The sequence below is a fragment of the Ambystoma mexicanum genome, chromosome 3q (assembly GCF_040938575.1).
Source record: "Ambystoma mexicanum isolate Mex_15411 chromosome 3q, UKY_AmexF1_1, whole genome shotgun sequence".
Classification (NCBI taxonomy): Eukaryota; Metazoa; Chordata; class Amphibia; order Caudata; family Ambystomatidae; genus Ambystoma; species Ambystoma mexicanum.
Window position 1 is genome coordinate 1,288,985,922 of NC_090926.1, and position 14,298 is coordinate 1,289,000,219.

The 14,298-nt window shown below is 47.6% G+C and overlaps 1 protein-coding gene across 3 annotated transcripts in view; it reads left to right on the top strand.

Moving 5' to 3' along the window:
- The window catches only part of CC2D1A (coiled-coil and C2 domain containing 1A), a 988,624-nt gene that overhangs the window by 92,268 nt on the left and 882,058 nt on the right, over positions 1-14,298 (top strand). For all 3 annotated transcript variants that reach the window (XM_069604374.1, XM_069604377.1, XM_069604375.1), the window contains 2 exons: positions 6,730-6,867; positions 7,224-7,530. In XM_069604374.1, coding sequence (XP_069460475.1) covers positions 6,730-6,867; positions 7,224-7,530 — 445 coding nt within the window. The remainder of the gene's footprint in view (positions 1-6,729; positions 6,868-7,223; positions 7,531-14,298) is intronic.

The following is a 14,298-nucleotide window of genomic DNA, read 5'->3' on the forward strand; positions in this document are numbered from 1 at the left end:
CCAGGCTTCTTTAATAGACAAGCCAGTGGAACCCGACCTATTGTTTGGGAAAGCGGTCGAAGACGCACTTAAAAATGCCAAAGATGAATATGAGACTCTCAAATCCCTTGGCCAGCTTACCAACAAACCCCCTAACCAGAGGGGGAACAGTAATTTTCGTCGCCCACGCGGACAAAATTCACAAAGAGGCAACTATGCCCAGGGACAGGGTACACAATGGAATAACAACCAGCAGTCTACCCAGAGTTACGGCAGGGGTAACAAGAGAGGTCGTGGAAGAGGCAGAGGCAGCCCCAACAAGGGAGGTGGCACGCCTCCACCAAAACAGTGACGCTCAGTTCAGGGTCCCTTGCCACGCAACCCCAGTAGGGGGACGCATTTCCACCTTCACCCAGGCTTGGGAAGGGATCACCTCAGACAGATGGGTGCTGTCAACAGTATCCGCAGGATATTGTATAGAACTACTGCAGCGTCCCCGGAACCATCCTCCACGACAAAGAGTGCACTCCCTAGAGCATCAAAGGATCCTTCTCGAGGAGATCGCCATTCTGCTAGAAAAGGACGCGATAGAACTCGTCCCAGGACACCAGGTAAACAAGGGTATCTATTCAACTTACTTCCTTGTGCCAAAGAAAGATTTGACAATGCGCCCAGTATTAGACTTGCGGCCTGCCAACAAGTATGTCAAGCCCCAAAAATTCCGTATGACCACGCTACAAGAGGTAATCCCCCTCCTAAAAAAGGGGGATTACATGGCAACCTTGGATATGAAAGATGCTTATTTTCATATTTCCATGCTCCCAGCGCACAGAAAGTACTTACGCTTCAAGGTAGACAGTCGCCACTACCAATTCAAGGTACTGCCCTTCGGGATAGCTTCTGCACCAAGGGTATTCACCAAGGTACTGGCGGTGGCGGCTGCACACCTACGCAGGGAAGCAATCCCGGTGTACCCTTATCTGGACGACTGGCTCATAACGGGGGAGACCCCAGGAATTTGCAGGTCAAACATTCAGAGGACTATCGACCTCCTCCACGAATTAGGCTTCTCTATCAACGAGAAAAAGTCAAGTCTGGTGCCAAGCACCTCAAAACAATTTCTAGGAGCTATCCTAGATACTCAGAAAGGATTGACCTTCCCTTCGGAAGAGAGAATTCGGAATATACTTCTGCAAATTCCGCATTATCAGTCAGGTCAACAGATAACAGTACGCAAAGCTATGCGGTTACTGGGCATGATGGCGTCATGCATTTACCTGGTCCCCCACGCGCGTCTGCGCATGCGTCCCATGCAGGAATGGTTGGCGAAACAGTGGTCTCAGGCAAGTGGTCATTGGGACGATCTAGTGGTCGTTTCGCCAACACTCGTACAGAGCCTACACTGGTGGACAAGAGAGAATCTCGCAAAGGGGAAACCCTTTTACAATCCCGAAGTACAAGCCGTGGTAACTACAGATGCATGCCTGACTGGGTGGGGAGCTCACCATCTCCACCACACAGCTCAGGGTCTCTGGTCTCACTCAGTAGCCAAGAACCACATCAATCTGCTAGAGCTTCTGGCAGTATTCCGAGCGCTAAAGGCGTTCGAGCCCCATCTACTGAACTTGTCGGTGCAGATCAGGACGGACAGCACGACAGCCATGTTCTATCTGAACAAGCAAGGGGGGACTCGTTCACCAAATCTGTCCAAGCTTGCCCAGAAAATCTGGATATGGGCACTCAGACGGAACATCTTCCTGTCATCGCAACATGTTCCAGGGGAGCTCAATTCCCTAGCGGATGCTCTAAGCAGAGACTCCCTCCCAGAAGAACACGAATGGGTCCTTCACAGAGACGTGGTAGAAGATCTCTTCTCTCAGTGGGGTTTCCCCACTATAGACCTATTCGCCACAAGCGAAAACAAACAATGCCCAGGATTTGCATCCAGGTTCCCCCAACCGGACTCCCAAGGGAATGCCCTGTGGATGAATGACGCTCATCCTAGTTGCTCCCATGTGGGCGAGACAACCATGGTTTCCACACCTACGCAGGATGGCGGTGTGCGAACCCATCAGACTCCCAGCTTGGTACAACCTACTGTCCCAGCAACAGGGTCAAACAGTGCATCAGGAACCCAACTCTATGAACCTAGCAGCATGGCTCCTGAAGTCATAGAGTTTGGACATCTCAAATTACCACAGAGGTGTATGGACATTCTAAAGGAGTCCAGGAAACCAAATACAAGGCACTGTTACTTTGATAAGTGGAAAAGATTCGTTATCTGGTGCCAGAATAAACAAATCAACCCGGTTGATTGCACTCCTTCCAACGTTGTGACATACATGCTCCACCTGCTGGATGCAGGGTTGGTTTTTAACTCACTGAAAGTACACCTGGCAGCCCTCTCGGCTTACACCACATCCCATAACAAGGTCTCGTGGTGGAAAGTGCCAGTGGTTAAAGCCTTCATGGAAGGAGTAAAGAGACTTCACCCTCCTATTTCGAACCCACCGCCAGGATGGGACCTCAACGTGGTGCTAGCTAAGCTCATGGGACCCCCATTCGAACCCATGCATAAAAGTAGTCTCAAACACCTGACTTATAAAACGGCCTTCTTAGTAGCCATTACCTCCATAAGAAGGGTCAGTGAGATTCAGGCTCTGTCAGTGCAAGATCCTTTCTTTACTATCCACAAGGACAAACTGGTTTTACGCACACACCCTAGGTTCTCACCTAAATTCATATCCAAGTTCCATGTAAACCAGTCCATCGAGCTTCCGGCTTTCTTCAAAAACCCACAAAGCTCGGCTGAGGTAAAACTACACACCCTAGATGTGCGTAGGGCGGTCCTATACTATGTAAATAAGACCAGACCGCTAAGGAAAACAGATCAACTGTTTGTCTCCGTAGCTACAGGCAGAGAGGGGGATCGCGTCTCTAAAGGCGCTATCTCGAAGTGGATTATCAACTGTATACAGCTGTGTTACTCTCTTTCTGAAAAGACTCTGCCTTTTACGCCAAGGGCCCACTCTACTAGAGGCATTGGTGCCACTCTGGCTTTCATTGCAAATGTTCCCCTCGACACCATTTGCAAAGCGGCTACTTGGAGCTCTATTCACACTTTTACTCAGCATTACTGCATTGACACTCATTCCAAGACAGATACACAAGTGGGACAAGCGGTTCTAAGACACCTGTTTGCTCATGACCCTTCTCACATCCCACCTCCTTCTTCTGGTACTGCTCGCTAATCTATGCACAGCATGTGATCTAAGCAGATTCCACAAGCCTCAGAAGGGATACATTACTCACCGTAATCGTATTTCTGATGCTTGTATCTGCTTAGATTCACATGCGACCCACCCTTCCTCCCCTCCGAGAGAAGGCGCATGATTGCTTGTAGTCTTACCTTTCTGTTTATCTGCTTGGATTATCTGTACTCACGCTACTCCTCATGCTTCCTCATGTCAGAAAAAATACAATCTGAGGATCCTACACGCGTGAGGGATCTTGGGTACAGTGGACGTCACACTAGGGATAGTATTACTGGCACGCCTGTGTCGACGCCCATTTTCGACTTTCGAAAAACAAACTGTAATACTCCGCAGCTTCCACTAGATGTCGGCCTATGCACAGCATGTGAATCTAAGCAGATACAAGCATCAGAAATACGATTACGGTGAGTAATGTATCCCATATACATATACACACACTGCTAGGTATCTATTAAGTTCCCAAGTATCTTTTTGCCATAACCATGTTCATTAATGCTGGACTACAGTCTACACGTTTGTGTTTATTCCAAACTAGCAAACAGTAGACCGACTTGATAACACTCATCAATTGTTGAATATCAATGATATTGTTGAATATCAATGATCCTGTAGGTTGCTATTGGCGTGCTGCTGCATACTGGGACCTTCTGTGCTGTCTCCCCACCTGTCGTCTCACCCTGGCGTGGTGCAGATTGTTGTGGTGCATTGCGGTGCGAATATCTCGGAAACCATGCATCCTAGGGCTTTGAAACATGCTTTTCGAGCGACCACGAGTTTTGTTCCTCGTGTTGTTGCTGTTTTGCCGATTTCAGGCCACGGGCTCATGTGTGAATTGTCAGGGATTTGGAGAGGCGGGCTACACGAACTAGACTGGCCATGAGAACATCCATGCGTAATTGTGTGCAGCCAGTAGCAGGGTGTTAGGAGCACAAGAAGATGCTGCCAGAGGTCGGTAGCTGTCTGCTCTCAAAATGGAAGATTGGGCTGTTACCCAGGGCAAGATGTTGCTTTGCCAGATTAACATTCTACAATGGAATGTTTAGTGCAGGTTGGAGGTGAACACTTTTTCCAACTGCCTTTCATTAGATCTGTCGAGCGTGGACAGTCTGGTTTTAGTCGGCTCCATTGAGGCCTACCTTTGAACAGATTCTTGCACAAGATTTAAGAAGGTAACGGGAAGATCAACTGCAGCAACAACTTACTGGTGGGAGCGCTGTGATTTGAGAGCAAGACTCATTTAAAATGAAATATTTTTGTGAAGAGACTGCGTAGTTGGCAAATAATTGTCAATTCCATTAATTAATTTTAAAAAGTGAAACCGAATTGAGGACTATGAAATTGTGCTATTTTTGCTTGAGCAGTGCTGTGAGTTTTGTTCATCCTGTCAAGACAGGTCCTTCTGCGACCACATTGATGTTTTGCTGATTTCAGGCAATCGGCTCATGTGTGAAGGTGTTGAAATCCGGGGAAATAGGTCAGGTGTCCAAATGTAGGCACTAATGTTCGGAGGGTTCCACACGGTAACTATGCGAACAGTGTGGAATTGTATGAGAAACCATGCTTCGCCAAGCCACAAACACACACATATTGACAAGCTGAGATTTCCCTTATTTTTGTGAATTTGAGGCAGAAGAAAATATGAAGGGCAGTGTCTGGGTTATTCATGCAGTAAGGGCAGTTTCTATTATTAGAAAAACCAGTGGTCGACTTAGCTTTCATTGTGCCTAGTTCTAATGAATTGAATGGTTTTCGTATTTCTTCTGATCTAATTTTAACCGTCCGTTTCACTTGATTAATTCCGATAGTTTTCCCATTAGTACTGGGATGGGCTTCGATTAGAGTCCTGCTTGGTTTGCTGGTATTCCCGTTCCCTGTTTTACCTTCCGAGTTCCGTGGCAACGTCGGCGGTACCTGCAGGTCCTTGGATTCTCCTTCTCGTCGCCACTCCACAGCTTGCTCTCCACAGCATCTCTTTCCTGGATATGCCGTTCTCATCTTTGGGATGCCACGGGGATCATGACTCGGACTGGCACCTGCTTACTCTCGAGGATGGTCTTGGTGCCTTTATACTAGCATACTGCCCACCACTCTTTCTCCTCTGCCTTGCTTGGCTTTCTTCCGCTCTTGCACGCCGGTTGCTGTGTTTTTCTGGTTCCGCGCTGCAGCAGCTCTGTTACACATCAGCTCTGCGTTCTCCCAGAGCCCTGCCTTCTTCCGCTTCATTACGCAGAGGGAGCTTTCCTTGTGTCTCTTCGATCTTTGCTCCTCGCGGCTCTCCGCCTCCTGTCTCTCACTGGTTAGTCTTGCATCTCTTTTTAGCCCTCCTTGAATTGAAAGGGATATCTTCAATTTCTTGACATTCAAAATATAACTTGATGTTCCCTTCATGAGTTTAATAAGTTTGGTATATTGTATCAGTCCTTTATAAGCCATGACTTGCAGGTCATCCGGGAGTTCCTCACAGGAATGGGAGTCCTTGTCTCCAAAGGGGGAGTCTCTTCCGGTGAAGTCCCACTTGCCTCGACCCTTAAGCGGGTGTTGCAGAGCAGGCTCACTTGCCTGGACTCCCAGGAGGGCGCCCACACTTGGGGAGAGGGGACGGATTCCCTCAATTTGTCACAATACCCTAAAGAAAAAGAACTCGTGTGGGTTTACAAACCCTCTTGCTGCCCTCGGGCAACCACTGTTGCCTCCTACCGAATATGGGTTTAGATGGATAGGGCTGTCCTACAGGACAAGGGCAGGTCTTAGTTTGAAGAAGACGCACACGAAGAAGTAGGACGAGTCCAGCCATCCTCTGAGACTTGGCCCCTTGCCGATCAAAGAAAGCCATATCGCAAACTTCCAATGAGTTCCCAGATGTTAGGACTATAACAGGTGCAAGCTCCTCATTTTTAAAGTGGACCCAAAATTCTTGACTCCTCCATGAAGTGGTTGGGTTATATCATTGGTCCCAACCGCAGGTAATGGTCTGGTCTAAGATAACTGGGCTCAGAGGATGGCCTCTGCATTAGAGCAAAAAGACCAGAGATGTGCCTCGGGAAAGAGTCCCTTGGTATTATTGCTTATTCTTTATGGTCCAACAGCCATTTTCCCCATGTTGAGTCCTGACTGGCCACACGAAGGATGCTACTCTGTACAGTATGACCCCCTGTAATTTGCATTCAGCCAATGGCAAAACGATCCTGCTGGCCAGGTTGCACCGGCTGTTTAACAGCACCTCCAAGCCCATACCAAGTTCCCTTGCTTCACTTTGGTACCTGGCTACTACCAGCCAGGACGGCCCACCCACCAGCATCTTATTGCTTAATAATTGCACTTTGGAGTCGAGGTAATGGACCTTTTTGAATGTTCATGTAACATACCGTCCTGAAATATATATTTTACATATGAAGGGTATTGTTTTGAACTGCTGTTTCATATGCCTGTCTTCAGATGTTTTGAATGTTAATTGAGAACTATATCTATTTGCCAGTTGAGCTCTGCTCCAGCAGCGTCGGGCAGTCCGGAGTCCATGGTGGCTGAAAGGCTTGACATGTACAAGACTGCAATTGCCAATGCAAAGCAAGCTGGTGAGAGTTCGAAGGTTCGTCGGTACGAGCGGGGCATGAAGGTAAGGGCACACACCTCCATAGTTCTCCAATACCCTGCCTAAATCATTGCACGATCCTCACATGATTGTCACAGCACTCGCAATGAGCCGTTGTGTTTAAAATGTACCAGTGGGTTCCACACGCCTGAAGCTCTGGGACATGCAGCACAATACATCTTCCCATATAGCCCCAACAAATTCACCTCTTTCGTTAGGCGACGCTTGTAGCCCTCTGCAGACTCCTGCGTCTTCTAAACTCACAATTCCTGTTGTACTGTGTCTCTGTGTGTGTGTTACATGAGATTTGTGGGGCTAGAAGTGCTTCATTTGAGCCCATTATCATACAGTCGATTGATCTGTTTCTCCTTCCTCCTCAGACTCTGGAGGGCATGCTGGTCTCAGTACGGAATGGGAAGACCATAAACGAGGAGCATCTTCCACCCCCTGTAGCGGTGGGGAAGAGCAGTGGTGCTGAAGAGGTCTGCAAACCCTCGCTGCTGTCTGAGCGAAATGATGTTCCCAGCCAGCAGGTGAATTCTTCAGCAGAGCCCCCATCGAGCGCCAAAGTCCCACCAGCCATCTTTCCAAAGGCAAAACTGCTCCCTCCTGTGCCTGCCAAAGGACCACAGTCTTCAAAGGAGACGCCCACCCAGGTGGGCCCCAGACTGCCTGCCACCAGTACAGGTATGAAATGAAGTGGCATCTGTGCTTAAAGACCAGACAAATGGCTCTTAAGAGATGCAGGAGGGCCTCTTCTGACACTTGCTTGAGAGGTCATTTTAGACCATGATATGATATGATATGGCATTTATAACGCGCCTATACACAAGTGTTTCAAGGCGCAACAAGGCAAGGGAGGGGGGAACAGAGGGAAGACGGACACGATCCTACTAGGCCAGGTGTCATTCAGATCACGCAAGTGCATGGCAAGGGGAAGGAGGAGAAGTGCGGGGGGAAAGGGGAGAGGACAGTGCAGTACATGGGATAAGACCATAAATAAACCATAAGTAAAAGTACGGCCAGCAGGTGGCAAGTGAGAGGGTAAGTGCAGACATCTGTTGTCAAGTGCTGGAAGTGGGACCGTAGGGATACAGAAAACAGTCACCAAGTACATGGGTTGCCAGGGAGGCAGTGCAGCAGTGCGACTGGTGGGGGTGTGTACCTGGGCCAGAGATCAGAGGGTGGCCAAGTAAGCAGTGCAGTTTCAGTGTCAGCCAGGAAATCAGCAAGGGAGAGGAGGCGAAAAAGCAGACGCAAAGAGAAAGGTTTTGAGGTGCTTACGGAACCGAAGATGATTCTCCTCAAGTTTCAGGGAGGTAGGGAGGCTGTTCCAGAAGGAGCCCCCAGCCAAAGAAAGAGATCTACCATCAACTCGTTGCTTTGAGAAGCGACTGACCCTGAGGGAATTGGAGGCAGATGAGCGAACAGCTCGAGAAGGAAGGTATTTAGGAAGGAGAGAGTTGAAGGTATTGAGGCCCCAGGCCGGTTCTATGTAATAATGTCGCCACAAAAATATCGCCATACAAAAATATTGCCGAAAAATGGTCGTTTTTTTGTGGTGACATTATTGCATGGAACATGCGGGGGACACCCCCACAACCCCCAAATTATTTTATTTTTTTAATTTATTTGTTTGCCCCCTGTCGCCATATATATGGTCACCCAAATAATATTGCCACGACATTTTCCCGGCGATATTATTTACGGCGACCATATATGTGGCAATATTATTACCTGATACCCCCAGGCCCCAGTAGGCCTTGTGGACAGTGCAGATGGTTTTGAACTTAATCCTCGCAGCCACTGGGAGCCAGTGCAGAGATTTCAGTCCTGGAGAGATACAATCCCTGGGCCTGAGGCCAAGGACAAGTCTCACAGTCCTGTTGTGGATAAATTGGAGAGGGCGGAGAGTAGAGGCAGGCAGATTTAGAACGAGGCTGTTGCAATAGTCCAGCCTGGAGAGAACCAGAGCTCTGGAGACAGTGAGCTTCTGGGGGAAGGAGAGGAAAGGAAGAATACCTCTGAGGAGGTGCAGCTGGTAGTGTGACTTCTTACAAATGCTTTATGTTAGCAAAGACCCTTATTGGGGGATCAGGACACTCCGTCCAACAGTGTGAATCTTCGCCTGATCATGATGTGCCATAAAGTGCAGTTAAAAAAGCAAAATGACATATCAACCAAGGCAATGAGATAACATGAAAGCTAATAACAGCATAGTCTCCCACCAATGATAACCAGAGCCAGGCTGGCAATGAGTAATACGCACCATGATATGATATGTTTATTTATATAGCGCCTATACACAATGTGTTTCAAAGCGCTTCAAGGCAAGGGAGGGAACAAGGGAAAATACAACCACATTCTTACAGGCCATGAACAGAAAGGATGTGAAATTAACTATTGTACTCGGCCTGACGACATTTCAGATAGTGCAAGAGCTAAGACATAGATAAGGAAGGGAGGGGGAGAGTGGGAAGGAAATGGAAACAGACAGGCGACTACCGTACTAGGCCTGACGACATTTCTGGTAGAGCTGGAGAGAAACAAAAGGTGAGGGAGAGGGGTGCAGAAAGGGAGGGGAGGAACAAAACAAGCGACTATCATACTAGGCCTGACGACATTTCAGATCGTGCTGAAGGGGGAGGGGGGAGGAAAAAAAACAGTAAGGGGAGGGAGGATGAGACAGACGAGGTTGCTATCATACTAGGTCCAGGGAAAATTCTGATATACAAGAAAGTAAGGGGAGGAAATAGGAAAAGGGAGAAGGGAAAGGAGAATAGAGAGTTAGCAGTCAAAAAGAGAGGAGAAGCAAGAGGGGAGAGTGAATACAATTGCAGAAGTCAGTAGTAACACATAATGTTGCAAGCCAGGATACAAGATGAAGATGGGAACAGCATGATTCAGGGCCACCATGAGTACAAGATGCAAAGGAAGTCCAGCATGAGAGTTGAGAAAGAGTGAGGCACCGTGAAAGAATGAAGTCCATAAAAGGCAAATCCAGCATTGGCCACAAGACTGTGATGGTGAAGGAACGCACCAGGTGGGCGGGGCTTTCTAAGTGGTGAAAAAGAGCAGCATGCAGGAAGGCACCAGGTGGGCGGGGCTTATGCCAGGTGACCTAGATCCACTTGCACCTGCTCCCCATCTGCAAAGGAAAAGAAGCTGGAGGGCTCCTTAAGTAGGGAAAGAGAGCGGCAAGCAGGAAGGCACCAGGTGGGCGGGGCTTATGCCAGGTGACGTAGATCCACTTGCACCTGCTCCCCATCTGCAAAGGAAAAGAAGCTGGAGGGCTCCTTAAGTAGGGAAACAGAGCGGCAAGCAGGAAGGCACCAGGTGGGCGGGGCTTATGCCAGGTGACGTAGATCCACTTGCACCTGCTCCCCATCTGCAAAGGAAAAGAAGCTGGAGGGCTCCTTAAGTAGGGAAACAGAGCGGCAAGCAGGAAGGCACCAGGTGGGTGTGGCTTGCTAAGTGGTGAAAAAAGATCAGCAAGCAGGAAGGCACCAGGTGGGCGGGGCTTGCTAAGTGGTGAAAAAGAGCGGCAAGCAGGAAGGCACCAGGTGGGCGGGGCTTGCTAAGTGGTGAAAAAGAGCGGGAAGCAGGACGGCACCAGGTGGGCGGGGCTTGCTAAGTGGTGAAAAAGAGCGGGAAGCAGGACGGCACCAGGTGGGCGGGGCTTGCTAAGTAGTGAAAAAGAGCGGCAGGCAGGAAGGCACCAGGTGGGCGGGGCTTATGCCAGGTGACCTAGATCCACTTGCACCTGCTCCCCATCTGCAAAGGAAAAGAAGCTGGAGGGCTCCTTAAGTAGGGAAACAGAGCGGGAAGCAGGAAGGCGCCAGGTGGGCGGGGCTAGCTAAGTGGTGAAAAAGAGCGGCAGGCATGAAGGGAGGCGCCAGGTGGGCGGGGCTTAGGCCAGGTGACCCAGATCCACTTGCACCTGCTCCCCATCTGCCAGTAACACATGTGCCAAAAAACATATCCCACATCCTGGCCATAGAGTGCAAGGGCATTGTGCGAACTTGCCCCCAAACATTGCCAAGCCATACAATGATGCACATGTTATCAGCCTCTTGGTGCTCAGGCCAATAGACATAACCAGTTGTAAAAAGACCCATGTGGCCCCATATGCAAAATGTAAGAAATGCACAGAAAGCTGTCAATCATTCTTAAAGCAGTGCAGTTCAGCTGTAAGATGTGATGCCACAGTGGGGAGAACAAGAGTGAGGCCCTCAACTCATCCTAGCAGTCTTTTGGAAATGTAGACACTTCATTATAGTCCAACCATAAAGAAAATACAAATGAAAAAAGATGAGCAGCAGAGACCTGCATGAGAAATGCAACCAGAAAACAGTATTCCTATTCATTTCTAGGTCACAAGCCACTGAAGGTGTAAAGTTCCTCATCTACTGGACCATGAAGCCCAGAATCAATTTGCTCTCTTAATTGATGAGTTTCAAATTTCTGTCACCACCCTGAGGATGCATGGGTCCTGAAAATGTTGAGCATAGGATAGGATGGGTCAAGTGTTCTAATGGCCCTAAGGTAGTGTAGGATACGAAATGTAAGCTTGCAGGTGGTACTACCCATGTACCATTTATTACACAACGGTTCAGTAAATAAACAACTAACATGGTGTTGCATGTAATATGATGCTGTATGGGGTGGGGTATGCCCAGTACTGGATGATGAACATGTGCAATACCAAACTTTAAACATTCAAATAAATTGGGCAACTTGGTAAAGCAGATTAATATGTTGATCCCTGTGGCACCACTTAGAGGTCTGCCTATCGCCACAGTCCATTCATTCCTCCACACCAACTCAAATCACATTACAAAGTGCAGAGAAATGCGTGGGAAATCTTACCATCTCACACAGAGGACCAGACAAAAATGAAGCCAAGAGGTCTGGGTCTGGGGGTTTGGTTTTAGAAGGGACCCAGGGGGTGGATGCAGAGGAGTACAGGGAATATGAGACTATTCTAGAGAGAGTGGCGGGTGAAGCCCTTCTTTCCCCGTGGTGGGGGTTTTCCCACAATTTAGTGGATACTAAATATGATCTACATCAGATTTTATGTAACATTTGGATTGTCAAAGATGGTGGCCATTTTTCACAGAGATGCAATTATGCATCGGAGTGTCACACGATCACCTGACACGCGGGACTTTTTGGGCAGAGCTTTCCACTCGAACCAGTTGTTTTAAAACAAATGGAGGGAATCCCAATTATGGATTTTACTAGCCTGAGGAAGCTCGAGGTACGAGCGGATCGTGTGGCGGTTTCCACCCGGATGGGTGAGTGGGTTAGCCATCTGGTCTGCCTATATTGGTAAACCATTGTTTTTGCCTGTTGGCATGATGCACTTTTTATCTAAATAAAGCAGTTTTTTACAAACCTAGCAAGGTCTGGAGTGCTTGGGTATTTCAAATATTTCCCTTGTGTTAAGTGAACATTCTGGACCTCGGGTGTGTTTCGATTTTGAATTCTTTTTTTTTCTCCTACCTATTTAAACCCACCATGGCCAAATGCTCCAACCACAAGGCTGTCCGGACTATACGGCACTGATGATCGCTAATAAGTGTGAAACCAGGGATGTAGTGGTCCGGACACCCTAGCAAAATGTCTGTTTTGAGTTGAGTAAGCTATGTATAAAGTAGCACTGCCCTCTAAGGCGCCTAGGCCATCCTGTCGCCCTTCGTGTCACTGGACGCGCTAGCCGCCCCTTACCTCTCCTCTCCCGCTACAGCTGTACCCCTCCTCTGTGCCCCTCTGTATCTTACCTTACGCTGTATATCTGTTCTGTTGCTACATCTGTAAAGCGCTCCGGTATGTATCTGTATTGGTGTACACTTCTGTAAAGGGCTCCATTGCTTCTCCAAGCCATGTCTGCATTCAGTAAACGCCATAATAATGATAATATTAATCTAAGGCGAAGACAATTTCCTCGAGTGACTTGGCTCCTATGGAATTTCCTACTTAAGTTAAGGTGAGTTCCAAAATGAATTTCTAATACGTTTCAACTCTTACAATGAATTTGTGTAGAGAATTCCCCCCGCCATCCGCCGCAGACTGGAAATATTGGGAAAGATTCATTAATAAAGAGTTTATTTGTTTGTTTATTATTTACTATTATTTATAGGGCACCCTAAACCCTTAGGTAGCTGGGCGCACAACATAACAAGGTTACTTATGGCTTGGTTACATTTGCATAGGTGAGTATATACAGGTGCAAATAAAGTTACAGTTCACATAGTTGCAAGTATGTACATGTACAAGGGTAGTTACAGTAATGATTTACAGTTTGCATAATTACAGGTATGTACCTGTGCATGGGTAATAATCATTGGTGCATAATTACTGGCTGAGACAGAGGGAGTAGAGAGCGAGCATATGTAGCTATAGGTTATTGGTCTTTGTGATGTAGCTAGTTGCAGGTGTTGCGCCTAAAGCTATTATAAGATTGGTCTCTTCTTAACTCGACTGGTAAAGCATTCCATTGCTGAACTGCTTTTACTGGGAAGCTGTTTCCACCTGATTTTTGTAGGCGGAATCTGGGGACTTGGAGACAGTAGGAATTGACTGTTCGAGTTGCGCGTGTAGAGGGTTTTCTGGTTATTCTCTCCTTCAGGTATGGCTGTGCTGCGTTGTTTAGGCATTTTAAAGGTTAAAGTGTCCATTCTTTTGGAGGATCCGATCAGTGTTTTTTTAGCCGATTGTGAGTTCTTCTGGCGTTGGAAATATGCTCTCTAGTGGGGAGGTTCAGGGCCGTTCTAAGCGCATTGTTTTGCAGAGTTTGTAGTTTGTTTGTGATATATTTATTAACTCCTGCATAAAGTGCGTTGCAGTAGTCCAATTTAGAAAGGATGAGGGCATTAGCTAGGATGATACAGCTAGCTGGTGAGAGGAAAGGTCTACATGCTTTGAGTTTTCCGGTGTAGGCAGTGGATGATGCCAAGGAGTTTACTTGTTTTCTTAGGGAGAGTGTGGAATCCAGGTAAAAGCCTAAAGTCTTCACTTCTTTGGCAACTGTAATTATATTGCCGTCGATGTTGAAGGCATTATAGTTGTCGTTTCGTTTTTTTTAGATTGTTGGCTGAGCCAAGGATTAAGATCTCTGTTGGTTTTATCACCATTCAGGCAGAGGCCGTGGGTTGCCATCCATGCCTGAATGAGGATGTAGATTTCATTCACTAAGGCTGTATCTGATGTGAAATTGCCCATAAGGGGATAAGGATCAGGGTATCATCTGCATAATTTGTGTAGGTGATGCCCAGCCTGTCCAATTGATCAAATGGAGGCTTAGTGAAGATATTAGACATGGTGGGCGAGACATATGAGCCTTGGGGGACTCCACATGTTGTTAATGTTGGGTCTGCCGAGGCTGCTGTGGAGAAAACTCTCATGCTTCTGTTATCAAGAAATGATTGGACCAAAGCTTTAGCCTCACTTGAA